The following is a 26225-nucleotide window of genomic DNA, read 5'->3' as shown; positions in this document are numbered from 1 at the left end:
CTAATTTTTTTTAAATTTTTTAATTTTTTAATTTTTTTTCCTTTTTAAGACGGAGTCTCACTCTGTCGCCCAGGCTGGAATGCAACAGTGCAATCTCAGCTCACTGCAACCTCCGCCTCCCAGGTCAAGCAACTCTCCTGCCTCAGCCTTCAGGGTAGCTGGGATTACAGGCACTTGCCACCACGCCCAGCTAATTTTTGTATTTTTAGTAGAGACCAGGTTGATGCCTTTACATCTGAGTTTTTGCAAAAGTAGAGACCAGTGTTTTACCGTGTTGGCCAAGCTGGTCTTGAACTCCTGACCTCAGGTAATCCACCTGTCTTGGCCGCCTGAAGTGCTGGGATTACAGGTGTGAGCCACTACACCTGGCTCCTAGCTAATTTTTAAATTTTTTTGTAGAGGCAGGGTTTTCCTGTGATGCTTAGGCTAGTCTCGAACTCCTGGGTCCAAGTAATCCTCTCTCCTCAGCCTCCCAAAGTGCTGGAATTACACATGTGAGCTACTGTGCCTGGTCAGAAATATCTATTCAATTTGTGGCTTCTTTTCTTTCCTTTTTCTTTCTTTTTTTTTTTTTTTTTTAACAGGGATGGGGTCTTGCACAGCCTGGAGTGCAGTGGCTGTTTACAGGTGCAACCATGGTGCACTACAATCTTGAACTCCTAGGCTCAAGCAATCCCCCTGCCTCAGCCTCCTGAGTAGCTAAGATATAAGCAGGTGCCACCGCGATTGGTTTTGTGGCATTTTTTGTTGTTGTTTTTGTTTATTTGTTTGAGATGGAGTTTCACTCTTGTTGCCCAGGCTGGGGCGCAGTGGCACCATCTCGGCTCACTGCAACCTTCACCTCCCGGATTCAAACGATTCTCCTGCCTCAGCCTCCCTAGTAGCTGGGATTACAGGTGCCCACCAACACACCCAGCTAATTTTTTGTGTTTTTAGTAGAGACGGGGGTTTCACTATGTTGACCAGGCTGGTCTCGAACTCCTAACCTCAGGCAATCCACCCGCTTCGGCCTCCTGTGCTGGGATTACAGGGGTGAGCCACCGCACCTGGTTGGTGCTGTGACATTTTTATACTATGCTGCCCAGCTGTTAAAAGGAATGAAGCAAATCTGTACATAATAATCCCTGACTAGATCTCTAAGACTTAATGCTAAGCAAAATAGCAAGTAGTAGGATGATATATTATACTACCATAAATTTTATATAAATAAAAACACTCAGGTGTGCCATGCATACACTTACACACACACACACACACACACACTCACACCCTGTTACTGTTCAGTTAAATATATATATATGTAAGTGGATAGAGAAGGGCCTGATACAATATTTCCCAACCTTTCCAAGATAGTTTGTTACCTTGGGCCAGGAAGAGAGAGAAGGAAGATGGGGGTGGAAGTGGGGTATGATCTAAAGGGACTTTTGTCTTATTTATGACATTTTACATAGTATCCATGTACTGTTTGGCTAACAAAAGTGTAAAAGCTCCTTAAAATGTAATTACAACCTGAAAAAATAAGAACATGGGAGCTCTTGGGGAACTGTAGCAGGAGATGGGTTAGAATCCATGCTCCATGCGCCCTGGCAAAGGAATGTGTATTCATTGACTCCTTTTATAGCTCAGCTTTATTTTGTCTGGGGTCCTTCCTCTTTTTCAAAATAATTTTATTATTTTTTAATACTTTGTATCAATTCAGATAGCATGGAGGTTTATAAAGTGAAAATGAACTTACCTCCCCTCTTCACCTGAAACTACCTACCCTAAGGTAGTGTTAGTGCACATCCTTTTCCTGCGGAAATTCTGTGTTTTGGTATTATCTCCCACCCACCCAGTAAGCTGTGCTTCCATCTTCTTGTGATGAAAGCTCCTTCCTTTCTGGGAGAGGGAGGTCTTCATTTTGAAGCATCCGTGGAATGGTCTGCAGGCTTGCTTTGTGTCACCTCCTACCCAAGATCGTGATGTAGTAGGTCTGAAGTTCTACTTGGGCGTCTTCATTTTATAAAAAGTTCCCGTGGTGATTCTGGTGAACCAACAGAGGGTTAAGAGTCATTTATCTAGGGAGTAGCAGGGCAATCATAAATTGTGCCCATGCTGCTGCTTTGGGAATTATTTTTGGTAGCTGCTTTATGAGAATGATGAGCCTGTCAGCTTTATGGAAACATGCCTGAACTTAGATGGTCTGTTTTCTTCCAGGAATTTCACAGGACTTTTACTTTAGGTTATTTTCAGCATTTGTGTTTTTGTAACTAAATATTCAACATGGAACTGCTATTTGAGTCTGAGAAAGTGATCATGGATTCTTTTTTGAAAATGATGGAAATAAACAGTACATGGCAAACTTAGCTTGTAAACTCTGCCATTTCACATTGAAAATGGGTGGATATAGTAAAAATGACAGGTGATAAATCTTCACCAGTCAGAGTATCCTTGGGTCTTGATTTAAAATGCTTTTCCTCCCCCACAGCCTGACTTTTGTGCTTCATTTTAGTGTGTTTGCCTGAGATGTGAGCAAGAAATTCATGTGATAGATGTATCACATCTCCCTAAAATGTGTAAAACGAAGCTGTGCCCCGACCACCTAGGGCACATGTCAGGACCTCCTGAGGCTGTGTCATATCTTAAATTTGAGTAATCTTTCTCATATCTTAAATTTATGTTAAATTTTCTCTTATAGGTATTCTCATGGGAGCAGTTATAAAAATTATAGAGTTTAAAAAACTGGCGAATTGGAAGGTAGGTTTGCCCTTTGGTTGTTCTTAATTTTAGTAACATTGATGGTTATGCTGGCTTTTTTTTGGTAATTACTTGGCTATCAGTGGAGTTATTTATATTATTATATTATATACCCCATTAATTTAAAATTTTTTTTATTAGATACAGGCTGATGCCTTTACATCCGAGTTTTTGCAAAAGCATAAGTCTCATACTGTTTCAAGTGCACGTGGGAGCACCAATGTCATTTTGTTGTTGTTGTTATTATACTTGCATTTTTGTAATCCTAGGCTAACCTACTTTATTAGGCAGGAAAATTCTCTAATTAGCATTAAACATTAAATACTGTTTATTGCTCCCAATTCCATTCTGACAACTGAGGATAATAAAACATACTTGTCTGGTACTGTGAGACACAGTACTTCATATATTGTGGCTCATATTATCCTCATGACGGTCATGTGAGGTGGATTGTCTGGGTATTGTAATATCATCACCCCATTTTTACACATGAAAAAGGTGACACTCAGGGAGATTGGGATGTATTCAGTGTCACAGAGCTAGAAAGAAAGTGGCTGAGTGGAGTCTTGTGTCCAAACCCTCTGGCCTGAATATGCAGTGTTTTCTCCACTATACCACCCCGTCCTCAGTTTGCTAATATACATACCCTTGTGTTAAAGAGGTTATTAGAGTATGAACATCATCCTGGGATGCAAGTACTCATTGAAACTGGAATTTCAATATCAACTTGAACATCCATGTTGAGTAGGGTGAGATTAACAAGTATGCTACAAAATTTATTTTGTGGAGGGAAATAAGATTCATTTCAAAATAGTAAAGAATTATGTGGCTAAAATTGATCACATTTGAGCCCTTCCTACTTTGATGAAGCTCCTAGGTCCTAGGATTATTTGACCTGTGAAACTGTAGAGTATAAAATTAGCAAGACAAACCTTATAGCCTAACATAAAACACAATTTGAAGCTGTTATAAATAGTAGTAATGAAATATTTTATATATTAAATAAATTTTCAAAATGTGTATTGAACTTCGAAGAGTGATAGGACACACCTCTGCTGGGGAGGCCCCAATGGAGCACATTACATGTGAGATCTCTGCCTTCCTGCGACTTGGTTACATTTAACCACTCTAAGAGTGGGTCATGACTGAAGAGCCTTTTTCTACTCCTAGGCTGGATATAGCCTGATGTGTAGATTTTGCCCACTAACCCATTTTGTTTGATCTGATTTAAAAATCATTTGATCAAGACAGGGCATGGTGGTTCATGCCTATAATCCCAGCACTTTGGGAGGCCAAGGTGGGTGGATCGCCTGAGCCCAGGAGCTTGAGGCCAGCCTGGGCAACATGGTGAAACTGTGTCTCTACAAAAATACAAAAAAATAAAAAATAAATGATCAAAATTTGAATTGACTGTAAAACAATTAAAAATTGTTAGATTTTGGCCAGGTGTGGTGGCTCATGCCTGTAAACCCAGAACTTTGAGAGGCCAAATCGTGTGGATCATCTGAGGTCAGGAGTTTGAGACCAGCCCGGCCAACACGGTGAAACCTTGTCTCTACTAAAAATACAAAAAATTAGCTGGGCGTGGTGGCACATACCTGTAGTCCCAGCTACTTGGGAGGCTGAGGCACAAGAATCACTTGAACCTGGGAGGTGGAGGTTGCAGTGAGCCAAGATTGAGCCACCGCACTCCAGCCTGGGTGACAGAGTGAGGCTCCATCTCAAAAAAAAAAAAAAAAAGTTAGATTTTAAAATATTACCAGTCTATATAAAATTCTGGAAATTTTACATAAAATTCAGAACTTCTAGCTTCTCTTGGAAAAGCAGAAGCTCTCTTAACACTAGGTCCAGCAGTGTTCAGAGACACTGAGCAGAGGGGCTTTTCTTCCGGGTCATGCAGTATGGCCCCAAGAAACCTTTGCTTGTGACCCCTGCTGTAAGCAGTGGGAGTAGGGGAACGGGAGGTGATCTTTCACTTCTAGTTTTATATGCATCATTGTTACTGAATTTTTGTTTTCCAACAGATGTTACTTTTCAAGATAAAATAATAGAATGTATTTAACAGTACAGACCATGAAACAAGTTAGGTGATGGATGTGATAAAGTGCCTGAAGTGTCATCCAGATAACCAGTGCTTGATCTCAGAAAAGAAGGCTAGATTGGGGATGCCAGCATGTACCAGTGGTCCCACCTACTTGGGAGGCTGAGGCAGGAGGATTGCTTGAGCCCAGAAGTTTGAGGCTGCAGTGAGTTATAATTGCACCACTGCAGTCCAGCCTGGGTAACAGAGCAAGACCCTGTCTCTTAAAAAAAAAAAAAAAGATTGGGGCAGGCTTCCTTTAGGAGCCTGCATTTGTGGAGAGTCAGATGAGAAGCAGGATATCTGCCTGGAAACCAGATGTACAGGGAGCAGTCGGAAGTCAGAAAAACAAGAGGAGCTGGTAGTTTCTTTCCCTGAAGTTCTGATTCCAAACTGACCTGCTGGGTCTGCATTCTACCTGTATTATCATGTGCTTAATATTTTTCTATTAACTTGCTTTTTAAATATATATATATTATTTATTTGTTTATTACTTTCTTTTTTTGACACAGAGTCTCGCTCAGTTGTCCAGGCTAGAGTGCAGTGGTGCAATCTCGGCTCATGGCAACCTCTGCCTCCCGGGTTCAAATGATTCTTCTGTCTCAGCCTTCTGAGTAGCTAGGCAGGAGAACGGGCGTGTGCCACCGTGCCCGGCTAATTTTTGTACTTTTAGTAGAGACAGGGTCTCACCTTGTTAGCCAGGCTGGTCTCAAACTCCTGACCTTAAGTGATCTACCCACGTTTTCCTCCCTAAGTGCTGGGATCACAGGTGTGAGCCACTGTGCCTGGGTGTGGCTAATTTTTTTTAAAAAATTTTGTAGAGACACGATGTCACTATGCTGCTCAGACTGATCTCAAACTCCTGAGCTCATGTGATCCTCCCACCTTGGCCTCCCAAAGTTTTAGGATTACAGGATTGAGCCACCGTGCCTGGCCTATATATTTATTTTCTTATTTTGTTTTCTTTTTTTTTTTTTTTTTTTTGCGGGGGCTTGGCGGGGAGTGGACAGAGTCTCACTGTGTTACCCAGGCTGGAGTGCAATGGCGTGGTCTCAGCTCACTGCAACCTCCGCCTCCCAGGTTCAAGCAGTTCTCCTGCCTCAGCTTCCTGAGTAGGTAGGATTACAGGTGCCTGTCACCACACCCAGCTAATTTTTGTATTTTTAGTAGAGACAAGGTTTCACCAAGTTGGCCAGGCTGGTCTCGAACTCCTGACCTCGTGATCCATCCACCTTGGCCTCCCAAAGTGCTGGGATTACAGGCATGGGCCACCACGCCTGGCCATGTTTATTTTCAAGGCAATGTTACAGTACTATTTCCATTCAGAAACTAATATTGTTTTGTAAACATGATAAAAATGAAGTAGTACAGATGCCTGCTGAAGCATCAAAGGTCAAGTCTGCTCTCTGTAGAGGGAGATCAGCACGTTAGAGCCCTTAGAGGCGGTATTGCCATCCTAAGGTGTCTTGGATTTATTTGGACCTCAAGAAATAATCAAAAGGGGCTGTCTCAATCCGTGAGGTCAGTGGTATTTGACACACACTGCTCAAGTGCCACCTAAAATCACCTCAGACCATTTTGTGGGAGCCATTGCCAAAAGGAACTATAACACTATTTCCCTGAAAGGCCGTGTGTTCATAAGGGCTGCAGTAACAAATTACCACAAACTAAGTGGCTTAAAATAACAGAGATTCGTTGTCTCACAGTTCTGGAGGCCAGAAGTGAGAAGTCAAGGTATCAGCAGGACCGAGTTCCCTCCCAAAGACTCTAGAAAATAATTCTTCATTGCATCTCCCAGCTTCTGGTGGCCCAGGTTTTCCTTGGCTTGTGGCCGCATGGCTCCTGTCTTTGTCTCTGTGCTCACGTGGGCTTCTTCTACACGTCTCTGTGTGCCTCGTTCTGTCTCTTACAAGTTGATGTTTGCTGCCTTTGGCCTTCCCTTATCCAGCGTAAGGTCATCTAGATCCTTACCTTCATTAGATCTGCAGAGACCCTATTTCCAAGTAAGGTCACATTCTGAGATTCCTAGTGGACAGGAATTGGGGTTGGGGTTGGGGGACACTATGTAACCCCACTATAGGTAGATTCTCCTTTTTCCCAGAGTGGGAGGGGTAGTTTTTGTACCTCCAAAAGGCTGTATATAGTGGTCCTGCTGCACAGATCCTGAGAATAGGTTGCCCCACAAAACACAGAGCTCGGCTCATTTCTTTTCACATAGTCCCAGTCTGAATCATGAGCTTGTTGTACATGCTGCTATTTTAAGACTTAATAAGGCATTTCAGAAGTCATCATTTGCTTCTATTTTGAGCCTTTTTTGAATTTTTTTAGTCTTTGTGGTAACAGCTGTACATTTGTAAGAATACATTTAGGCATTCTTTGGAATAGGGATTTTGACAAGAAATCAGACTGTCAAAATTGTGACATGGGAAAATATTCATATGAAAAAGGGCCTGATTTTGCATTTTTAAAAAGACTATGTATTACACATAACCGTTGTGGGCTTGAGGACCAATATATATTTCCCCCAAATTCTGCCAACAACTAGAGAGATATTCTAATAATATAGAAAATGAAATTGTTATTGTTTCATCCCTCCAAAGTTGGCTATATTCTGGAAACACCATTCATAATGGCACTTAATAATCAAATCTGGAAGCAAGGTGCAATGGTTTGGGCGTTTGTCTCCCTAAACCTCATGTTGAAATTTGATTCCAGTGTTGGAAGTGTTTGGGTCATGGGGGTGGACCCTCATGGATAGACTGATGCCCTTGCTGGGGGAGGGAGGTGCATGAGTTCTTGCTGTGTTCGTTCCCTATACAGCTGATTGTTAAAAAGAGCCTGGTCCCACGCCCACCCCCGCTTTCTTCCTCTCTTGCCATGGATCTCTGCACACTCTGGCTCCCCTTCTCTTCCCCCATGAGTAGAAGCAGCCTAAGGTTCTTATCAGATACCCAGTCTTGAACTTTTCCAGACGGCAGAATCATGAGCCAAATAAATGTTTTTCCTTTGTAAATTACCCAGCCTCAGGTGTTCTTTTATAGCAAGACACATGGTAAGGGGCTGTCTTTGTAGCCAAGTCTCAAGTCGAAAGAGCATCCAGTGGGGACTGTTTCATCACATCAGACTTTGGAAAATAGCACAGTTGTCTGTGATAAGCAGAAAGAAGGCAGAGCTATTTTAACCATGTGTAGGGTTTCCTGTTCCTCTGAGTGGATTGTTTTAGGATTTGCCGTTACCTTTTTCCCGGAGGAATTCCAGCTTGTAGACTTGTTTTTGAAAGTATGCAACCAGAATTGAAATTTTCTAGATTCAGATTAATTTTCTTTCTGTACTAAGGAATAAAAAACATACTACTCTGTGTTTGGAAGCAGTTTGTTGTGCTATTTCTTTTCGCCGATCACCTGTAAAATCCTTGTCTTGACCAGGTGTGGTGGCTCATGCCTGTAATCCCAGCATTTTGGGAAGCTGAGGTGGGAGGATTGCTTGAGGTTAGGACTTTGAGACCAGCCTGGGCAACACAGCAGACCCTATATCTAAAAAAAAGAAAAAAAAAATAGCCTGGCATGGTAGCACACACATGTAGTCCCAGCTACTCAGGAGGCTGAAGTGAGAGGATCACTGGAGTCCAGGAGGTTGAGGCTGCAGGGAGCTGTGATTGCACCACTGCACTTCAGCCTGGGCAACAGAGCAAGACTCTGTCTCAAAATAATAATAATAATGATAAAAATAATAAAATGCAGTTTCTTTTTTTTTTTTTTTTTTTTTTTGGGTGGGGGAATCTCTTATTCTGCTTAATTTTATTATCAGGTAGTTATTTAAACATTATACGTTTCCATTAGGCCAGGCCCTGAAAGAAGAATTATTTTGGCTCTTTATTGATGAATTTATTTCTTAATTACACAAATTCCATGCCTCTTAAGATTCCCATTTTCTATTTACAGGAAGAAGAAATGTTTCGTCCAAACATGTTTTTCCTCCTCCTGCTTCCCCCTATTATCTTTGAGTCTGGATATTCATTACACAAGGTGAGACTCAGGCCCACATTGGTGCTTTGGTCTGGACAGTTTCTCATGTTTGTAAAGCAAGTTCCTTAAAAGCTTGGGTGTTAGCTCTGCTTCTTCCTGGTTGTGCTCAGTGGAAGCTGGACTGCAGTGCCTGAATTCTGGAGAGGACTAGACATGATCAATTGGCTGCTTTATTGGTTTCAGGCAGTGTGGCTCACTGAGCCAGTGTTTGCCATAAATGGGTGCTTTGCCCAGAAAGATGGCTGAAGTGATGTTAAGTGGCTCACAGATGATGCATTGACTCGTCTTCCTGGACACAGACTGATAGATGTAAAGAGGGTAGACTGTGTCCTGGGATGACAGGGACATGTGCCCCAGGGCTTTTGTTTCTTTCAGCTCCCCCACTGGCGGGTTTCTAACCTCCTCAGGCCCATCCATCCTTTCTTGTCTCCCTCTCCGTGTCCTCCCCTGGCCTCAGACCCCAGCTTGATATTCCCCTTCATCCCTCAACCTCTATCTCTTCTCGCCCACTCTCTGGTCCAGCCTTCCTAGTCCCACAGTTGCCTGCCCATCCTTGCCTCCCTGCCTTGGCGAGCAGTGGCACTGGCCCCTACCCACTTCTCTGCTTTGGCTTGGCCTTGATGGCCATTGCCTTGCAACTCCCAGTGTGAAGTGCTGTTTTTGTTTTTTGAAATGGAGTCTCGCTCTGTCACCCAGGCTGGAGTGCAGTGGCATGATCTCGGCTCACTGCAACCTCCGCCTCATGGGTTCAATCAGTTATTCTGCCTCAGACTCCTGAGTAGCTGGGATTACAGGCACACGCCACCATGTCCAGCTAATTTTTGTGTTTTTAGTGGACACGAGGTTTTACCATGTTGGCCAGGCTGGTCTCAAAACTCCTGTCCTCAAGTGATCTGCCCACCTCAGCCTCCCAAAGTGCTGGGATTACAGGCGTGAGCCACCGCGCCCGGCCCCTAGTGTGAGTCTTTCTGCCTGGGCGGGAGCTTCTCACTTTTAAGCCTGTTTGTGTCTGTGCGTGGTATTTTCCTTGTCTGTGAGTTTTCTTTAAACATAAATGTATTTAAGTTTTAAAATAAAGTGATTCAACTTAAAATACTAGTATTAATAATACAACAGCTATTTTGTGAATGTGATTTTTTAAAAACCTGAAGATTGGAAAGTTTAGGCCAGCCCTTGGAGAGAGGAAAGCCAGAGACACAATACAGATCTAATCATGCGCTGCCCCCTACAGGTTTCTTTTTGGTAAAGTAAAAACCAAAAACCCCAAAACCCTACCTCCCGGAGTGCTTTGAGATTCACACTAGATGAAAGAATGTAGGCAAAGCACCACCCACCACACTAAATAAATGGAGTGCTGCTGCTTGTTATTAATGATAAAAATGTTATCTATTATTAATAACAATACCACCTCCAGTAGTAGTAATAATAATTTATTAAACTTAATAGGCCCAGTGGCTCATGCCTGTAATCCCAGCAATTTGAGAGGCCGAGGTGGGTGGATCACTTGAGGCCAGGAATTCAAGACCAGTCTGGCCAACATGGCGAAACCCCATCTCTACTAAAAATACAAAAACTAGTTGGTCGTGGTGGTGCGTGCCTGTAATCCCAGCTACTCCGGAGGCTGAAGCATGAGAATCATGAGAATCGTTTGAACTCAGGAGGTGGAGCTTGCAGTGAGCTGAGATCACGCCACTGCACTCCAGCCTGGGTGATAGAGGGAGACTTTGTCTCAAAAATAAGTAAACAAAAATAAACTTAATTTGTTGTTGACATGGTATAAAATAAATAAATAAATAATTTTTAAAAAATGGGTTAGATTTGTCTAGAAATTTTTGGTAAAAACATAGAAATTAAGTCTCTAATTTTCCTGTACTGAAACAAAAATATATTTAGATGTTCAGCCCAGATTTTTTTAAAGTTATTATTTTATTGTACATCTATCCAAAGAAAAAGTGAAAAGGAAGTTTAATGCAAAAAATATTCCCAAGTTTTAGAAACTGTTACTGACATCAGATAATTTTTAACAAGGAAACATAAGTTGAAGGTCACCATGTCTTTCTTTCACTTTGTAAACAAATCTTAACTGTAAGCAGATTATGAAAATATTTCAAAACATGCTGAGGAAATTGACTTGATTTTGACTTAAAAACATGACATTTTGAATATTAGAGAATGTAAAGTTTTTATTTTCTATTTTTTTTTTTTAGAGGGAAGGGAGAGAAACTTATTCAAAATTTGAGGAAAGTAATAGTTTTTTAGAAAAACATTTTGTTGAAGATGACTTTCCAGCAGATAATGTGACAATTTATATGAAAGGGACTTATAGGATTATGAAATGCTAATTCTGAAACTTCTGTCTACTTTCTACCCTGCCCCAAAGATGACAGGAAGTAAAGTTGGAATATTTTATTTTAATATTGTGATATTTGCTAATGTAAATTTGGACTTAGAATACAGATTTCAGTAAGATTATCATCATTTGATATGCATTAGCTAGGCAGCAACTGGTTCTTTGAATTGTAAATATTACACAAATCATAGGATGTTAATTATGTCAAAGAGAAACAGTAAATTTGCTTTATCTAGCAGAGGGAAGTTCTTGTAGTGTGATAACTTTAATTTGGTTAATTTCAAGATCCAGATTAATATTAACCAGGTATATAAATTATATCAACATTAGATCTCTGCAAACAGGTCAAAACTGATTAATCTTTTTGTTTGTTTGTTTGAGATGGAGTTTTGCTCATTACCCAGGCTGGAGTGCAATGGTGCGATCTCGGCTCACTGCAACCGTGGCCTCCCGGGTTCAAGCGATTCTTCTGCCTCAGCCTCCCAAGTAGCTGGGATTACAGGTGCCCACCAGCACACCGGCTAATTTTGTATTTTTAGTAGAAATGGGGTTTCTCCATGTTGGTCAGGTTGGTCTCGAACTCCTGACCTTAGGTGATCCACCCGCCTTGGCCTCTCAAAGTGCTGGGATTACAGGGTTGGCCACTGAGCCCAGCCTAATCTGTTTTTAAATAACAAAAGAAAACAGCGATTTGCAAAGAGAAACTCATAGATTGAAAGCCCTTTGTTTTGAAAAACCAAATCATTGTGTTTGCCTTGAGTTATTTTAAATTCTTTGTGCAGTAAAGATTGATATGCCAAATAAAGGAATTGAATGTCAAATTATAGGCAGCCAAGTCAAAATTGCAGCTTCTAGGAGGTAGGCTTAGTGGGGCAGTCAGTGTTCAGCTGAGGACACTCTTTCACGAGTGGGCTTTAAAATAGCAGGTCCTAATGTCCCTGGTTTGGCGATTTCTGAGTTGAAAACAAGAATCTTGTTCACACCCACAATCGGGAGTGATTAAAGCCTCTTGGTAACTCCTAAGTGGAGTCCACAGGGTTATGATAACTAGCTTAATTTCCTTAATTTTATGGAAATTTGAAAGATGTTACCATGCTGCTTGGACTTGAATATTTTCTCTTAAATGGTGTGAAGTATAGATAGAAACATTTTATCTGTCGTAGTTAATGATGATACTAACAGAGTGAAGTAAAATTGTTTAAAAGACCTGGCCAGGAAAAAGGAATATCTGATAGTGTATCTTGGTATCCTAATTGTGTGGACTTTGGACGTGAAACAGTTAATTCCGTCAGTGCCTGTCTGTTGGGCATCCTCCATCTGAGGGACATTATGTCAGGGACTGTGTTGTGCAAAAGCAGATGTGGTCATTGCCCAGAATGAGCCTGCAGCCTCATGGGAAAATCAGACATCAGTTACATAAATAAGTGCAAAATTGCAGTCTTGTCAACCGCTACAAGGGAGGGTGACTGTGCACTGAGAGCATAGACTAGGATCTGAGCTGGGAGCTGGCTGAGGGATCAGGAAGAGTTGAAATGTCCCGAGATCTTGGGATGATGAAAGCTTAACAAGCAAAGAGGGAGCACAACCCGCTCGAAGCCACTAGTGGGACTGGAACCCAGAGAACAAAGGCGAGCATGGTGCCAGATGAGCCCAGAGGCCTCCCCAGGGGTCGAGTCATCCAGGGTGGGGTCTAGCTGCATTTAAGTGGAAGTAGGGGTCCAGGTGAAGGCAGTACAATCAGATTTGTCTTTTGGGAGGACCATTCTGGAAGGACTGGAGAGTGGAGGGAAAGGGGCCCGGAGGGGTTGAGGAGACTTGTGTGAAGCTCTGCAGTGTTCCAGATGAAAGATGATGTGAGTGACGGGACACTGCAGTAGGTGCAGGGGTGCAGGAAGACTCCCAGGCTCCCAGCTTGCCACACAGGATGGGCAGTGGTACCTTTCACAGAGAGTCAAGTCAGCCGAGAGGGCCAGGTGTGCGGGCCATGACTTCACTGACAGGAATGGCTTTTCTAATCGTTTCCCTGATTTCTGCTCTTTCAAACAGGGTAACTTCTTTCAAAATATTGGTTCCATCACCCTGTTTGCTGTTTTTGGGACGGCAATATCTGCTTTTGTAGTAGGTGGAGGAATTTATTTTCTGGGTCAGGTAAGAAAATCATCTTTGAAACACTTTGAAAGTCTTACATTCTTAGAGCTAGTGCAGGGAGGTGGGAAGGTGAAGTGGGGCCACTTGGTGGGGCCTGGGTTTCACCCTTAGGGTAAATTCCTTCTGGAAGGAAATCCTAGCTTCATATGAGGCACAGTAGAGGCATGCTAAATTGTTTCAAAGTGTCCTGCAAGACCTTTGGTATCTGGAATTGAGTAAATCTTTTCCATAATCCCCCCCCAAAGTATTTTATTTTATTTGCAAACCAATACTGTCTTAAATTAGAATATCTAAAAATAAAGCCAAATATATGCCATCAAGAACTTCAAACAGTTGTCAGGTAGACTGAATTGGGATTGAATGCTGTTTTTTGATAAAAATTTGCATTTTAAAAATCAGAGATGTGCTTTTCTGCTGGCATTGGAGAAATAATAAAATCAAAGGTGATTCTGAATCTGTTCACTCAATTCTAAGCTGTCTACCTGTAGAATTATATACTCTGGATTTTCCACAATTGCTAAACCACTTCCCAGTGACATCAGTTGGATGGTCTCTACTTTAGACTTCAAATTAATTCAAATTAATTTAGACCAAACATCCCTAGGAAGGTAGTATCTGTAGTTTTGTACTGTGCATGTCCATGCATGTCACATTCTTTTCCTTTATTGTCAGTTGCAGAAAGTTTGCCTGTCCCAGTTCTGAAAATTAAGTTGAGGGTCAGGTGTCTGGGTGACAGGCAGATTTCTTTAACACATGTCAGCTGCTTTCTTCTCTCGATAGCCAAAGCCCATTCCATCGAATTTTCACCTATATTGCAGCTTTGATGGCACCAGAGTAAGTCTGTCTGTCATGCAGCTTTCTTCATTGCTCAGTTTCTAGTATTAAATAAGAATAAACTTAAGGAAACTACAGTTAATTGGGCTTGAAGAATGTAGCATTCTTTTCCATACTTTCATTGCATGCTGATGGAATGCATGTTTCAACTAAAGCTTAGGAGCCTTCTTTATTTTTCAAGTGGTTTGGGAACTGAAGATTAATGTCCTTATTAGTTTTAACAAAGCACTAATGGACATTTAAATCTTCTTGGCTGTTCTCCAGGGGTTTTTTTTGTGTCTGTGTGTTTGTGTGTTTTATTTTACAGGCTGATGTAATCTCTAAACTCAACATGACAGACAGGTAAATCCTTCATACTGTAACACCCATGCGACTGCTTTTCAGACAGGGGAAATTTTTCTCCACATTGCTTCCTGGGTGTGGTACTGTTCTATTCTCTCTCTGTATATTTATTTTTGGTAAGGATTTCTGCCATAGAATCTTACTCTGAATTGATTTGTATCTCTGAAATGAATCAAAACTATACTAAAGACTTTTGAAGATCCCTAGTCGGGCATTGCTGATTGGAATGATACAGTTTAAGCTTGGGAGGGAGTAACTCTGCTCAGCTAACTGCCCTGCCCATGTGCACACATACACTGTACCATTGTCTTCTTATTATTTCCAAGACTTCAGTCGCCATAACAAAAAGTTGTCTTCTTGATAGTTTAGAGATGGAGCGGGGAGTGACAGAGAAACTTTCCTCTAGGATTGCCACCAAACCTGCGGTGGGGGAAGCAGGGCCAGGACCTCTGTTGTGGATATTGTGGAAAGCCCTTCCATCTGAAACCACTCCCGTGAGCACGTCCCATGAGCCCTGTCCAGAAATTCCCAGAATTGCATAGTGAGAAGCAGCCTCACTAGGTTGAGGCAGGTGTCTCTCAGAAGGTACCAGATCTAGTGCTGAAAAAGCACCCATGCAGAGCATCGTCTGGATTCCCCCTTCTGAGAGTAGACAGCCTTGCTCAGTGTGTCTGTGTTTGGTCTTGCGGCATGGCTGAGGAGCTGGGCAGCAGGGCCACATGTTCGTCCCCAGATCCTTGCCATCTGGCCAGTCAGAGCTTTCAGGATTTGGCAGCAGTTTAGCAACTTAGGACTAGAATCTGGGAACCCTTTTCATGGAAACTGTGTCTCTGATAACAAGTCCAATCCTATTTCCACCTCCACTCACCACCCACCCCAGCCCAGGACAACAATTTTGGAGCTTATGTTGAAAGACAGTTTTGATACATAAACAAGTAGTCCTATTTCATGGGAGCTGGAAATAAAGCAGAACTGATGTCCTGTGTTTGGTAGGTGTTTTGCAAATAATAAGAAATGCCCAGTAAAGGAAGGTATCACAGTATTCAAATCTTCCACTTGTTTTGGGGACAGCTGGTTAGAGATACAGACAATGCTGGATAACTTCCTGTGAAGTTGAATTGAATCAGTGGTTGGAATGTTCAGGTGAAGGACAGGAAAATAATTGCCCTGTAGACATACTGACTTAGAGCCAGGTAGTGTTTTCCTCTCCATGTGCAGAAGCTTCCTTGGCTGTTAGAAAGTGACAGTCCCACGGATGGGGACTGCTCTGGGGTCGCAAACCCGCACAGCTGCAGGGCCTGGCAGAGCACTTAAGAGAGGAAAGCTGGCCAGCTGTGAGTCTAGCGGTGGGGCAGCAGCCAGTGGGAGAACACACCCTGTATGAAGGGACAGCCACTTCTCAGTGCCAACTCATGATTACCATGTGGAAATCTGGGCCCAGAATTGGTGGCTATTTTAAATAATTTTTCTTTCAAAACGAGGCTAGGTTTCTAGATTTTTGTAGGGAATTTTCCAGTTTTCAAATGTTGACAACTTGCTCAATTTTTCACAAACGCCATGCAGATCAAACAAGAGAGCCACAGACTATCTTTTGCAACCTCTGCACTGTAGAAAACACAAAAGTAACTTTGTTGCACATGTTTCGTTTTGTTCTGGTGATATCTTGCTGGAGAGAGATTTCACTCTTAGAGAAACTGAATTATTTCACTGCCTTTGTCCATTTCTTTTTCATTTTGTTGATGTTGCTATCTTTTGGGGTTATGGAATAAAGAAAGTACATTTTTAAGTTGAACTTCTGGCATTTAAAAGGCGAGGTCCTAAAGAAGTGAAGTGGAATAGCTGACAGCCAGGTGAAGTGATCCTCTTTCCATACAGACCTCTCAATGATTGAACAGTTTGTATTTCAGACTTTTCATCTTCACTGTCAGAAATACTCTGCCTCCATTTAGATTCCCAAGCAAACTAAATATGTAACGTGATTTATACAAAGCATTTCCCCCAACCTTTTGTTTGTTTTGTTTTTTCAGTTAATTTAGAAAGTTTATTTTGCCAAGGTTGAGGACACGCACCCGTGACACAGCCTCAGAAGGTTCTGATGACATGTACCCAAGATGGTCAGAGCAGTTTGGTTTTATACATTTTAGGGACACATGAGACATCATTCGACTTATGTAAGATGAACGTTGCCCCAACCTTTCACTATGAAACATTTAAACATACAGAAAAGGTGAAGCATTGTACAATGAATACCCATAAACAAATTTAAAAAAAAATAAAATAAAAAGTATATCCTGCAGGGGTAGGAGAGTCATAGGACAGGGAACCTGGGAGCCTGGGCTGGGCCTGCACGTCACTGAGGCTGGAGTATAGTGGCATGATCACAGCTCGCTGTAGTCTCAAACTCCTGAGCTCAAGCTATCCTCCTGCCTCAGCCTCCCGAGTAGCTCGGACTACAGGTGTGTGGTACCACTTCCAGCTAATTTGTGTGTGTGGAGGTGGGGTTCTCTATATTGCCCAGGCTGGTCCTGAACTCCTGAGCTCAAGCCATCCTCCCACCTCAGCCTCCCAAAGTGTTGGGATTACAGACGTGAGCCACTGTGCCCGGCCCAGGATACACTTTTTAGACATTGTCCTCCTTCCTTCACGGCCTCTGGTGATGTGGCTGTGGTTGATGAGAGTGGGAATAAAAGAGCAACCAGAAGCTCTGTCTAGGTTGTGGTGCACGGGCCTGGGGACCAGCTACCAACAAAATAGGATCTCCCAGATGGGCAGTTGTTTAGTGGAGTTACCTTCCCTTTCCTGCTTCCCTTCCTTCTTCCCGCCTGCCTGCCTGCTTGCCTTCTGCAAGTGTCTCTGGGCCATACCCAGTACAGACCCTGGGAATTCACCCATGACGAAAACCCAGCGTCCACTTCCTTGGAGCTCACAGGCCTGTGATGACCTCTGTGAGGACAGGCAAAGTCTGGGAACTGAATCCTCAGCCTGGGATCCGGAGGCACTCTGGTTTAATGCACATGAATCACATTCACAGGCAGCTACCATGGAAACCAGAGGCCAAATGATTGACTTCTGAAGAGACCTGTACCTGGCAAGGCAGCCAGGCATTTCCTCAGTCAGCTCTCCTCTCCCTGACCCTGCAGCCAAAAGATCACCCATCGAAGGCTGCTCAGGCCGAGCATCCTCTTCCCCCTAGACCCAGGCTTGGTGAGGGTGGGTCATCTCTGGCTAATGACTGACACAGGCTGGGAACCTGGGAGCCTGGGCTGGGCCTGCACTTCACTGAGGCTGGAGTATAGTGCTCAGGCAGTCGTCTCTGGCTAATGACTGACACAGACTGGCCCTTGGGGGCTCCATGTTTTGGCTGGTGTTGTGGAAGGGGGCAGACCCACCATTCTGCTGCCCTGGAAAGAAAGTTGCACCAGGCATGGCACAGAGGCTTGTGGGAAAATCACCAAAGGGCAGGGAGAGTGAATTGTCCAGGCTCATGTGGCCCACGAGGCCCCTTGAGGGAGCTGGTCCTGCCTCCCTTGCCAGCTTCCTATGGCTCCTGCCACTCGCCCCACCCCCGCCACCACATGCACCTTCCTTCTGTTCCTCAGGCAGCAGGCTTTCTCTCACCTCAGGAGTCACTTGCTGTCACCTCTGCCTGCAGCTCTTGGCCTGGCCAACTGCTGCTTAACATGTAGGTTCTTGCTTACATGTGTCATCCTTTCAGAGAGGCCTCTCCAGAACCCCCCTATCTAAGTGGCTCCCACACGCACACCCACACCCACACCCACACCCCACCTTCTCACGTCACCTCGATTGATTTCCCGGGTCACACTTGCTGTTGTCTGAATTTCCCTTCATCTCTGGGTATTGCTGTATCTACTATTGGGGGGAGGAGTACCAACTCTGGGCAGATAGCCTGACTCTGCCACTTGTTAGCTGAGTGACCTTGAACAAGTTACTTCATCATCCCGTTGTCCCTCGATTTTCTCCTCTGTCATCGGGGCAGTAGTAGCAGTCTCTCATACAGTCACTGACTGGATTGTTGAGTCACCGTATGTGACGTGCTTAGAACAGTGCCGGCCGTGGTAGCCTCCATGCCTGAAACATGTTAGACAATCAGCACATATCTGCTGGGGGTGATAAGCTCTTCACAGGGACTGCCAGTGAGGTCACTGGCCCAGTTAGGAGATGGCCTCAGTGTTTCTATCGGCTGTCCATGCCACTCACCCCCAAAGCACACTGGGGTTACTCCTGGTTTTTGACACTTTCTTAGATGTTGCAAATCTGAGTGCAGGCTGGGATTGGTCACAGACAGCACTCCAAGGGGCTGGTGGCAAGGGGCAGAGCAGAGGTCAGATGCAGGAGTTCATGGGCCATTTGACTCCAGCTGCTCTGACCTGTGGAACTGGGCGGTATATAATAAATATATCTAAGCAAAAGTCTCTCTTCCGTCATTGGTCAAAGTCAAGTCTCTGTGTTGACAGTAGAAAACCAGGCCATTCCTAACAACTCAATTTAGAGTGGGCCTTTCACACTCCACCCACAATGTCAACAGCAGATAAGTGGGAAAAAATATGCTACCTTCTATAGTTACTTCAGCTCTAGTGTGTAGTTTTGCTTTCTGTTAAATATGGCCTTTGACTTTAATGCTTTAATATGTGGACTGGGTGACACACATTACAGAATCTCCCCTTCCCTCTGTCTCTTACAGTTTTGCGTTTGGCTCCCTAATATCTGCTGTTGATCCAGTGGCCACTATTGCTATTTTCAATGCACTTCATGTGGACCCAGTGCTCAACATGCTGGTCTTTGGAGAAAGTATTCTCAACGATGCAGTCTCCATCGTTCTGACCAAGTAAGTATGGGGCAGAGAACAGACTTTGTTCATGTGACAGAACTAAAGATCCTTGTAATGAAGGGGCAGATATTTCCACGCAGCATGTGTACAGTTGCTTGTCCTCTGGGTGATCAGTTCACCCACTGTCTTTCTCCATCTTTCTGTCCTGACAAGCCTTGATGTGCTGCAAGAATATGGTCAGGTTCCAGGGGTGGTTAAAAGAGCAGAGTCCCCCTTTTTTTTTGAGACAGGGTCTCGCTCTGTCACCCAAGCTGGAGTACAGTGGCTCCATCACAGTTCACCGCAGCCTCAACCTCCTGGGTTCAAGTGATCCTCCCACCTCAGCCTCCCGAGTAGCTGGGACTTACAGGCACCTGCCACCATGCCCAGCTAATTTTTAAAAAAGTTTTTGTAGAGACAGGGTTTCACCATGTTGCCCAGGCTGGTCTTGAACCCCTGGGCTCAAGCAGTTTGCCCACCTCAGCCTCCCAAGGTGCTGGGATTATAGGTGTGAACCATTGCTCCTGGCTGTGCCCACCTTTTTTGGCCTACCTTTTAGTAGCAGTTTCTGAGCCCAGCTTCTCAACATCACTGAGGGTGCTTATTAAGTGTGACATTCCTCGGCCCCACCCTCAGAGCCTTCTGATTCATTTGGTCTGGGGTGAGTCCCAAGACCATGGGTTTTTAATAAGTTCCCCAGATATGATGAAGTGGCCTGTTGAGGGGTCAATGTTCAGGCAACATCATTGGAGACAAAAGCAGTAGACAGAGGCCCCACTAACTGTTGCATGTCACCTTCCTTTTCACAACTTTAAAATAAGGTAGGAATGCTGATAGGTGCCCTGCCTTAAGATGCTATTGTGTAAACGCTGCTTTGGAAACTGCAATTTGTTTTCAAATAGTTGTTGGTATTACTGCCCTAATTGATGGGATCTGAGAAGTTAATGATGAATAATAAAATGTCAAGAAGTCATTGGGGGCCAGGCGCAGTGGCTCAGTCCTGTAATCCCAGCACTTTGGAAGGCCGAGGTGGGTGGATCCTCTGAGGTCAGGAGTTCAAGACCAGCCTGGCCAACATGGTGAAACCCTGTTTCTACTAAAAATACAAAAATTAGCTGGGCATGGTGGCAGGTGCCTGTAATCGCAGCTACTCCGGAGGCTGAGGCAGGAGAATCACTTGAAACTGGGAGGCGGAGGTTGCAGTGAGCTGAGATCACACCACTGGATTCCAGCCTGGTGACAGAGCGAGACTCCGTCTCAAAAAAAAAAAAAAGAAAAAAAAATTTTAGCTGGGTGTCATGTCACATGCCTGAGCTATGATGGAGCCATTGCAGTCCAACCTGGGCAACAGAGTGAGACCCTGTCTTAAAAACAAAACAAAATCATTGGGAAAAGGAAATGCATTTAAGATAATCTCAAATATATTTTTCTGATGCAGGGATAGTTCCTTGAACTCTGCATTTTTTGGTGGTTGTTAACATGCAGTCAAGAAACCCAAAGAATTTTGCCAAAACACAGAAAAGGCACAGACAAAGCAGTTGAAGGAAGCCAGGCATGGTGGCTCATGCCTGTAATTCCAGCTACTCCGAAGGCTGAGGTTAGAGGATCATTTGAACCCAGATGTTTGAGCTCAGTCTGGACAACATAGCAAGACCCCATTCTCCCACCTCCCTGCAAAAAACTCCAAAGCAAGTGGAGAAAAGAGCCCTGGATAGTGTATCAAAAATGAGCTAAGAGAACGTTAGAGGCCAAACTGTGTTCTGTTAGATAATAGAATTTCCATTTAGCTGAATACTGACTTACTGCCTTTGCTAAAGCATAACCACTCTGTGTAGTTGGCATTTTCTTAAAAGTTTTTTTATAGACTATATTCAGAATTTTTATGTTGGAATAAAATGCCTCAGCCTAGGACTAAAATTGAGGACTGAATAGTTAAATAAGATATTACAGGGCCGGGCACAGTGGCTCACGCCTGTAATCCCATCACTTTGGGAAGCTGAGGCAGATAGATCACTTGAGGCCAAGAGTTCAAGACCAGCCTGGCCAACATGGTGAAACCCCATATCTACTAAAAATACAAAAATTAGCCAGGCGTGGTGGCTCACGCCTGTAATCCCAGCTACTCGAGAGGCTGAGGCAGGAGAATCGCTTGAACCTGGGAGGCAGAGGTTGAAGTGAGCCAAACTCACGCCCCTGCACTCCAGCCTGGGCGTCAGAGTGAGACTCTGTGTCAAAAAAAAAAAGAAAAGAAAAGATACTACGAGAAAATCATCCAGCATCAGGTAACGTGACATCCTTTCCTTTTCTTTCCCTGCCCCAGTTATTGTTTTCACCATGTTTGCTCAGTTTTTGCCCTGTTTTTGCCCTTCCTTTGCAGGAGGAGCTTACCAAATACTGCCTGATGGCAAGAGATGCTCAACAGGCCTTAAAAAAAAACCAAACTTAGAAGTATTTTTGTTATTCTAAGCGTAGTACATACATTCTTATAAAATTTAGGAAATACACAAGCAAAAAAGGGAGAAATATCACACACATTGCTACTACCTAGAGATATAGTTAACAATTTGGTGTAAATATATATACATTTTATTTAAATAGGCTTATACCCCAAATACTGTATTCTATTTTCCATTGAACACAGTTGATAAAACAGTCTTCTGGAACATCATTTTACTGGTTACGGAGTATTCCTTTTTCTGGGTTTACTGTGATCTACTTAACCAATTTCCTACTATTGGCTTTTTCATGTTTCTCTTGGCAGAAATTTCTATAGCTTTATTAGGATATTATCATACAGCATGCTGCAAGACCTTTAAAAAATCCGATGGTAATATTTTTTCTTATTTAAGATCTACTCTGAAAGCTGCTTAGCGTTCTGGTTTTTACTTTTATCTCGTATCCTGGCTACACATATTGAACATTTGTGACAAGGAATTTTGTCCAACTTGGAGGTGACATCATGAGTTATTTTTATGCATTGGGAGCTAAACTCAATTGCTTTGTCTCTGATTTTTTTTTAAAGAAAAATAATTTTTCAGAGGTAGGATCTTTTCTGAGCTTTTCCAGTTCTGTTATAAAAGCCAAAGATTAGGAGACTTTTTCTATTTAAGATGAGAAATGATGGAGTCATTGTCTGTAGCCAGAGGTTCTTCCTGGAAAAGTGCTTTGGAAACCCAAGATTGGTCTGGGCACAGTGGCTCATGCCTGTAATCCCAGCACTTTGGAAGGCCAAGGCCCGTGGATCACCTGAGGTCAGGAGTTTGAGACCAGCCTGGCCAACATGGTGAAACCCTGTCTCTACTAATAATATAAAAATTAGCCGGGCGTGGTGGTGGGTCCCTGTAATCTTGTCTACTTGGGAGGCTGAGGCAGGAGAATCTCTTGAACCTGGGAGGTGGAGGTTGCAGTGAGCCGAGATCACACCACTGAAAGCAGCAACAGAGTGAGACTCCATCTCAAAAAAAAAAAAAAAAAAAAGAATCCCAAGATCGCCTATGATAACAGTTCCCACGGTTGGATCTGTGGAGCATGCATGTATAGTTTCCGGCCGCCTCCCTCCACCAGCAGCACTGCCACTGCTGAGACCCAAGCTGACTGGAGAATCAGCCTCATGAACTCTCCAGCCACGGCTGGTCATCTGCCATCAGCATTTGGTGAGGGACCTTTATGTGCCAGACACTGCTGAGAGCCAGGTGGATTTGATGAACTCAGTCCATGATGGGCAAAAGATGCCCATAGAGAAGTGAACATGGTGCCGTAAGCCGGAGGGGCTCAATGACCAGACCATTAAGGATATGAGGAAGGCTTCTCAGAAGGAATGTCTTGTGAGCCAGACCTGGGAGGCTCATTTTCAGACAGAAGAGAGAGAAAAGGGGCATGTCAGACTTCCCCTGCCCCTTTTTTTTTTTTTTTTTTTTTAGTTAAAAGAAAAATATGCTCCTGGGAGCTGTTGTCACTTTTCCTTGGTTATCAGCTAGAATCACATCTGGTTTTGAAGAGGTATACTTCATAAACGATCATCTCCAAAGTGAGCTGACACATTTATCTTTGCAACTGAATATGTGAATGAATTACCCCCTTTTTAATGTTGTTACCTTCATGAGTGCCGGAAAGCAAATGTCTTCTGTTTCTTCAGTAACTTGAATTCATTTTCAACTTTGATTCGTTGCTATGATAGTGTGTTCTTAAAGTCACTGCTGTAGAGGAAACCTTTTGTTTTCTCCAGCTACAGTTTAAGCTCATGAAATGGACCCTGAAGCAATACTCCCTTTTATTATTTAAGGTATGAGAAACATGACCTTAAGAAACAAAACAGAAAATTACTAGGCCAGAAAGAGTCCACATTCTACTTCCATTACCTGGAGTTCAGAAACCATTGCCTCAGTCCTGGATCTGCTGTTAACCCTTTGTGTGACCTTACCCCGTGACTCACTCTCTTTGGGCCTCAGGCTACTCTGTATAAAAAGAAAGCAGTGAAACCAGCCTGGGTGCCTGCCATGGTAGAGACGTGGGCTGAGGCCAGGCACTGTATGTGTGTGGCCTGCAGATCCATTTTTGGGAACTGCGGGTGATCATGGCCTTCAAAAGCACTTTTCCAGTATGAGCCCTTGTTGGCTGCCACATTCTTCAAGGTGGGATGTTAACCTGTGATCTGCTAGAAAGAAGGGGGATTGGGGAGATTGTGTGTTCAGATGAGTCTGCAAAGCTTTCACATGAAGAAAGTTAGATTTCTTTTTTGCAAGACGTCTCAGACCTTAATTATGTTATTTTGTGCTGTAAATTTCCTCGAAAGGCTTTCTGAGGTTATTTGACCAAGCTACCTTTTCATCTTACTCTGCTTTAAAATGATACCAATCCTGGGGCCTGGCATGGTGGCTCATGTCTGTAATCCCAGCATTTTGGGAGGCCAAGGCAGGCGGGTCACTTGAGGTTAGGAGCTCCACACCAGCCTGGCCAATATGGTGAAACCCCATCTCTACTAAAAATACAAAAAAAAAAAAAAAAAAGTCGTTGGATATGGTGGTGCGCATCTGTAATCCCAGCTACTTGAGAGGCTGATGCAGGAGAATCGCTTGAACCTGGAGGCAGAGGTTGCAGTGAGTCGAGATCGCACCACTGCACTCCAGCCTGAGCAACAGAGCGAGACTCCATCTCAATAATAATAATAATAATAAAAAAAGATACCAATTCATGACATGGTGATTGATGAAGCTGAGTATTACTGTTGAGTATTCTTTGTTTCATTTGCTGAGTCAATAAAAAGGTATTGACTGTCTTTTGTGTGCGAGGCTCTGCTTTAAGCCCCGGACATAAGGCAGCAAACAAGATGGACACAGGCTTCATCCTCGTGGAATGAGGCACTACAGTTTCCCATGCTGTGAAGGAGAAGTCAGGCACCATGACAAACTTTACATGGGCAGGCCTGCGTGAAGGGATCAGGGCAGGTGTCCCTGAGGGAGTGGCACTGATCCTGGGTTCTGAGGGATGAATAGGGAGTTAGCTGGGGCAGGGAAAGGTGAATGGTGACCACCTGGGAGGTGCTAGTGACAGTGTGGCCCAGATGTTTAGATCTGGGGAGGAGGAGGTAAGGTCAGAGAGGTATGGCAGGTGGGAGCCAGGTCAGACTAAGACTGGGCTTCCTGGTGATGTCAGGAAACTCTGAGTTCTGAACAGGCTGGTAACCCGATCAGGTGTGCCTTTGAAAAGGATCAGTTAGGCCCTGTATTTCTAGCACTTTGGGATGTTGAGGCAAGTGAATTGCTTGAGCCCAGGAGTTCAAGACCAGCCTGGGCAACATGGTGAAATCCCATCTTTACAGAAAATACAAAAACTAGCCGAGTGTGGTGATGTGTACCTGTGGTCTCAGCTACTCTGGAGCTGACGTGGGAGGATCACTTGAGCCTCGGGAAGCAGAGGATGCAGTGAGCTGAGGTCACGCCACTGCACTTTGCCTAGGTGACAGAGTGAGACCCTGTCTCAAAAACAAAAAGAGGGGGATCATTTAGGCCACTGAGTGGAGAACGGGGTTGGTCTGTAGGAAGACAAGGATGTTGAGAGAGAGCTCAGTGAGACTTATCCCTGGGAGTAAAGGGCAGTAGAGGAGGGAGAAAAGGGGATGGATTTGAGAGACAGGAGGAGGATATTTAATGAGAATAACTCCATGTTAATGGTGTAATGCTTTTACCTTTGAGAACAAAACCAACAATTAAATTTAATAACATCTGACATTTTACTTTGTTCTGTTACAGTAAAAGGGAAGTTCTTTGATTTCTTCCTCCTTAATGTCTCCTATATCTTCCCTCTCAGCCTGAAACCTCGGGCATTTTTTCTTTGGGTAGCTCCAGTCTAATCTGACTTCTTGCCGTAGCCTCAATTTCAGGTTTTATCACAAGATTTCTGTACTGAAATCCTTCCCATTGACTTCCGAGGCCTTCAAGCTGAAATACCAGTGCCTTTCCCGGGCTGTTCCCTGTTCCTCTGCCACTACTGTCACCTTGCCTCCTGCCACTGTCCCACCCCCACCTCCCCCGCCCCACCACTCCCCCTGCCACGTTTTAGCTGCATTAATCTCGGTACTTGAAAGTTCCTACAATGGGCTGCATATGCATGGGCTCCCTTCCTTTGCAGATGCTGTTCCCTCACTGGGTGCCTTCCCCCATTTCTTCACCTGGGCAAGTCGTTTTTATCCCAAATCTAAACCCACCCCTCCCCCCGCCTTTTTTATTTTTTATTTTTTTGAGACAGAGTCTTGCTCTGTTGCCCACGTTGGAGTGTAGTGGTGCAATCTTGGCTCACTGCAACCTCTGCCTCCTGGGTTCAAGCAATTCTCCTGCCTCAGCCTCCTGAGTAGCTGGGATTACAGGCACACGTGTGCCACCACAC

At 43.8% G+C, this 26225-nt stretch overlaps 1 protein-coding gene across 3 annotated transcripts in view; it reads left to right on the top strand.

Annotated features, from left to right (window-relative positions):
• Window positions 1–26225, top strand: part of SLC9A8 (solute carrier family 9 member A8) — a 79769-nt gene that overhangs the window by 23659 nt on the left and 29885 nt on the right. For 2 of the 3 annotated variants that reach the window (XM_025398959.1, XM_025398958.1), the window contains exons 4-8: window positions 2678–2736; window positions 8758–8841; window positions 13238–13339; window positions 14481–14515; window positions 19218–19361. In XM_025398959.1, coding sequence (XP_025254744.1) covers window positions 2678–2736; window positions 8758–8841; window positions 13238–13339; window positions 14481–14515; window positions 19218–19361 — 424 coding nt within the window. Of the gene's footprint in view, window positions 1–2677; window positions 2737–8757; window positions 8842–13237; window positions 13340–14437; window positions 14516–19217; window positions 19362–26225 lie in introns of all 3 variants that reach the window. The other variant, XM_025398957.1, reaches the window with a different exon arrangement.

This window comes from Theropithecus gelada, chromosome 10, assembly GCF_003255815.1.
Source record: "Theropithecus gelada isolate Dixy chromosome 10, Tgel_1.0, whole genome shotgun sequence".
Classification (NCBI taxonomy): Eukaryota; Metazoa; Chordata; class Mammalia; order Primates; family Cercopithecidae; genus Theropithecus; species Theropithecus gelada.
The sequence above is the reverse complement of the archived record's forward strand: the minus strand, read 5'-3'. Positions and strand labels throughout refer to the sequence as shown.